General features: G+C 35.4%; 1 protein-coding gene across 1 annotated transcript; it reads left to right on the forward strand.

The window, feature by feature from the left end:
* LOC133188734 (keratin-associated protein 10-6-like) lies at positions 1 to 711 on the forward strand. The gene has a single exon (XM_061324226.1). The coding sequence runs from the start codon at positions 1 to 3 to the stop codon at positions 709 to 711; it is 711 nt and encodes a 236-aa protein (XP_061180210.1).
* Positions 712 to 4,365: the final 3,654 nt, after the last annotated feature.

The following is a 4,365-nucleotide window of genomic DNA, read 5'->3' on the forward strand; positions in this document are numbered from 1 at the left end:
ATGTTCACTACTGTCACAGCCCTCTGCTCACTACCACAAGCTGCTTGCTGTCACTGTTCACTGACTACTGTCACAGTCCTCTGCTCATTACCACAGGCTGCTTGCTGTCAGTATTCACTGACTACTGTCACAGTCCTCTGCTCACTACCACAAGCTGCTTGCTGTCACTGTTCACTGACTACTGTCACAGTCCTCTGCTCACTACCACAAGCTGCTTGCTGTTACTGTTCACTGACTACTGTCACAGTCCTCTGCTCATTACCACAAGCTGCTTGCTGTCACTATTCACTGACTACTGTCACAGTCCTCTGCTCACTACCACAAGCTGCATGCTGTCACTATTCACTGACTACTGTCACAGTCCTCTGCTCATTACCACAAGCTGCTTGCTGTCACTCTTCACTGACTACTGTCACATTCCTCTGCTCACTACCACAAGCTGCTTGCTGTCACTATTCACTGACTACTGTCACAGTCCTCTGCTCACTACCACAGACTGCTTGCTGTCACTGTTCACTGAATACTGTCACAGTCCTCTGCTCACTACCACAAGCTGCTTGCTGTCACTGTTCACTGACTACTGTCACAGTCCTCTGCTCAATACCACAGGCTGTGTGCTGTCACTGTTCACTGACTACTGTCACAGTCCTCTGCTCATTACTACAAGCTGCTTGCTGTCACTATTCACTGACTACTGTCACAGCCATATGATCACTACCACAAGCTGCTTGCTGTTACTGTTCCCTGACTACTGCCACAGTCATATGCTCACCCACAAGCTGCGTGCTGTCACTGTTCACTGACTACTGCCACAGCCATCTGCCCACTACTATTGCTGTTTACTGCCATTATGCCCATATTTTCTAGATGAGTGATCAATCGATATTTCTGCGACAGTTTCAGTCCCAAATACCTAAAAGTCCTACCTTGCGCAGAAGTCTGAAAATGAATTTTAAAAAAGACCTTACCCTGTATACATAAAAGTAGATCGCAGGTATTACAACTGTCACTCCTGACAGTAGCATCTAGTTAACTGACTACTGCACACCCTTCTGCTTCATGTAGCTATCATCCCCGATTGTTCAAGTTTGGATATTTTTTGCATGCAGAAAATTAATTATTGGGCCATTGGAATTCTTGAAAAGCATAATTGCACAGAAATTCAAAACTGTCACAAAACTTCATTTAAAAAAAAATCACGATGATTTTGCAATACTCAGAGACTAGAAAATATTTTTGGGATAAACCTCTATACAGATATAAAGGTTTTAGATAAAAGTTATATAAATTAAAGTTTCAAGGGCCATTTGTCAAACAAAAAAATCACAATTGGGCTCACTATGTAATCGACTTCTTGTTCAATAAAATTTACATTTTGTGAAGAAGAAAAATATCAAACTGAACAATTAAAAATTACGACCAATCACAGTTAAGATGTTTGATACATGTATCTGACGTCCGCCATCGTCATTGGTTTTCTTTGAGGTTGAGGTAGTGTCATTTATTTTCAGGCAAAGGGCAATAACTTCCTTTATGGTTTAAAGCTAAAATTATCAGACTATAGTCCTGCTGGACACGTCATTACTGATGACGTAAATATAGTTAATAATGAGGACCTTATTATTTTAAAGGGGTCAAAATTTAGGGAACCACGATCTTTCAACTGGCGTTATAATTTCATAAATATTATGAATTCTGTGGAACATAACGCCAGACAATGGGCCAAACATGAAAAAGAAGACATTGACACTTTGTCAGAATAGATCAAAGGTATCAGATGGATGTTGAAATCTCGCATTAAGAGACTGAGGGGCAATATGAAAATCATCTATCCTTCTGTATTCAATAATTCAGAAGTGAAAACAGGTTTAGATAGATTACACGATCAGTATGTACTGGTCCCAGGTGACAAAGCAGGTAACAATATTGTCTTTGTTTGTAAAGCTCATTATTTTAATTGTAATTTAGAAGAACTGGGGTTTAATTCTGCAAATGGTAATCCAACTTGTTCCCATAATTCCCTTTTTAAGGAGGAATTTTTTTTTTCAAAATCATAGGTCAGTTTTAAATATTTTTGATATTCCCAAAAATCAAAATGATTTTGAATTGCCATACCTATAATAGATTCCTAAACTTCATAAAAATCCTTACAAACAAAGATACATAGAGGGTTCCAGTAAATTTACTCCTCACTAAAATATTAACAGCAGTGAAGGAGAAACTTCAGGAGTATTGTACAACAATATATTCGAGAAGTGGTGTAAATCAGATGTGGATACTTAAAAACTCCAAGAAACTTTTAGAAAATTTGAAATAAAAAAATTACCAAAATCAATAACGTACGAATTTTCAACACTTTATACAACCATTCACCAGGATGAATTAAAGTCCAGACTTTCTCACTTCATAGACATCTACTTTTTTTTAAAAATGGAACTTGTAAATTTACTTACCTTGTCATCGGTCATTTGCAAAATTATTTTGTTAAAAAACAATCTGACTGTACACACAAGCACTCTGAAGTAGATATTAAAAAGATGCTTGAGTTTCTGATTGACAATATCTATGTACTTTTTGGAGATCAGGTCTTCCAAGAATCTGTTGAAATACCCATGGATATCAATGGCGCTCCGTTATTATCAGACCTATTTTTGTATTCATATGAAGCTGCAGAATTTATTCAAAAACTTATGCATACATAAGCTGTTGCCTTAAACTCGACATTTAGATATATCGACGAAGTATTATCAATTAACAATAGTTACTTCCATTCATATGTCGAATCGATATATCCCAGTGATATTGAAATAGAAGATACCACAGAGTATGACACATATGTTTCATATTTGGGTATTTTGCTAGAAAAATACGTTAATGGTAACCTAACTACAAAACTTTATGATAAATTGTTGACTTAAACTTTTCTATCGTCAACTTCTCTTACCTATGTAGCAATATACCCTATCACCAGCATATGGGGTTTATATCTCCCATTTGATTCGATACGCAAGAGCATGCTCCAAGTACGAACAATTTCTAAAACGAGACAAGTTATTGACAAACAAGTTAATGAAACAAGATATCAACGGTCTTTTAAAGTCATCATTTCGCAACTTCTATGGTTGGTACAGTTATCAAGTCAGTCTATCATTAAGTCGAATGCTAACTGACGTTTTTCATACTAATTGTTAGGCCAGTATTTAAACACTGAATTGTGTACGGATTTTTCCGTTTGCCCGATTATGACAATGAGCACACGGCGGGTATGACCGGTCGATAGGGGATGCTTACTCCTCCATGGCACCTGATCCCACCTATGATGTTTTTTAGAGGTCAGTGTTTGCTCTGCTCCCGATTTGTATCGTTTTAATGGACTTTTGAGGTTGATTTCTGTTCGTTATTTCATTCTGGATACATTCAATTAAGTATGACTGATAAGGACTTAAAGGTTTAAAGCCTTAAATATACAATGTACTTTAAATTTAAAACAACATATTAGAACTCGAACCTTTAAGTGGTGACTTATGACAAGTGCTTTTGACATGTATCCACTACAAATCCCAATTCATGCATTCAGAGAGAAATTAAACGGTTTATTTTTTCTCCTAATGCGATTTTGAATTTATTTTTCTTCACAAAAATGTGACAAATGTTTGAAAGTAGACATTCTTTTATTCGATTAATATAAGTTTTTTTTAATGACTCTTCAGTGTTCTTATCATTGTAACAAGTATTTAAAACACATTTTGTATGATATTAAGCATTTCCATAACATATCGACAAGGATTACAACCGACAGGCATAAAAAAAGATACACATTTACCCTTTTCTTTAACATTTAAGTATACAAGTGACGAACAGGATCATTTCAGCTTATGGTTTTGTTGCTAATGAAGTCTTTATTTTCTGACTAGATGAAATCTAATGTACATTATTATAAAAAAGAGATCGTAAGAGTACTCCTCCGGTCAAACTACAGAATAGACATTGCATTTAACAACAAAAATCAACTAGATGCCGTCATAAACAGTGTTTGCCTCTAAATACTCCTTCATATTAGGGTAACCAAGAAAGAAACTACAATAAGTCTATAATTTTCAATATATATATACGTATGTATGCTATATATAAAATTCTCAGGTTAGTCTGTGACCCATGGGCTCTTATGTAAGTATTTTATATAACAAATTCATTACCAGTCTGAAATAAACAGAATTCATTAAGTAAATTTTGATAAGAAGTATACTTCTGAAATGACTTTGAAATTTGTATATTTCAAAAGTAGAGGCATACATGAAGAGCCCTAGTTTTAGACTTTTAGCTTAAGGTTTTTAAAATCTTATTCAAATGCAGTATGTGCTTTAA

The sequence above is a fragment of the Saccostrea echinata genome, unplaced genomic scaffold (assembly GCF_033153115.1).
Source record: "Saccostrea echinata isolate AGI-Se365-2 ecotype Australia unplaced genomic scaffold, CSIRO_AGI_Sech_v1 ptg000016l, whole genome shotgun sequence".
Lineage (NCBI taxonomy): Eukaryota > Metazoa > Mollusca > Bivalvia > Ostreida > Ostreidae > Saccostrea > Saccostrea echinata.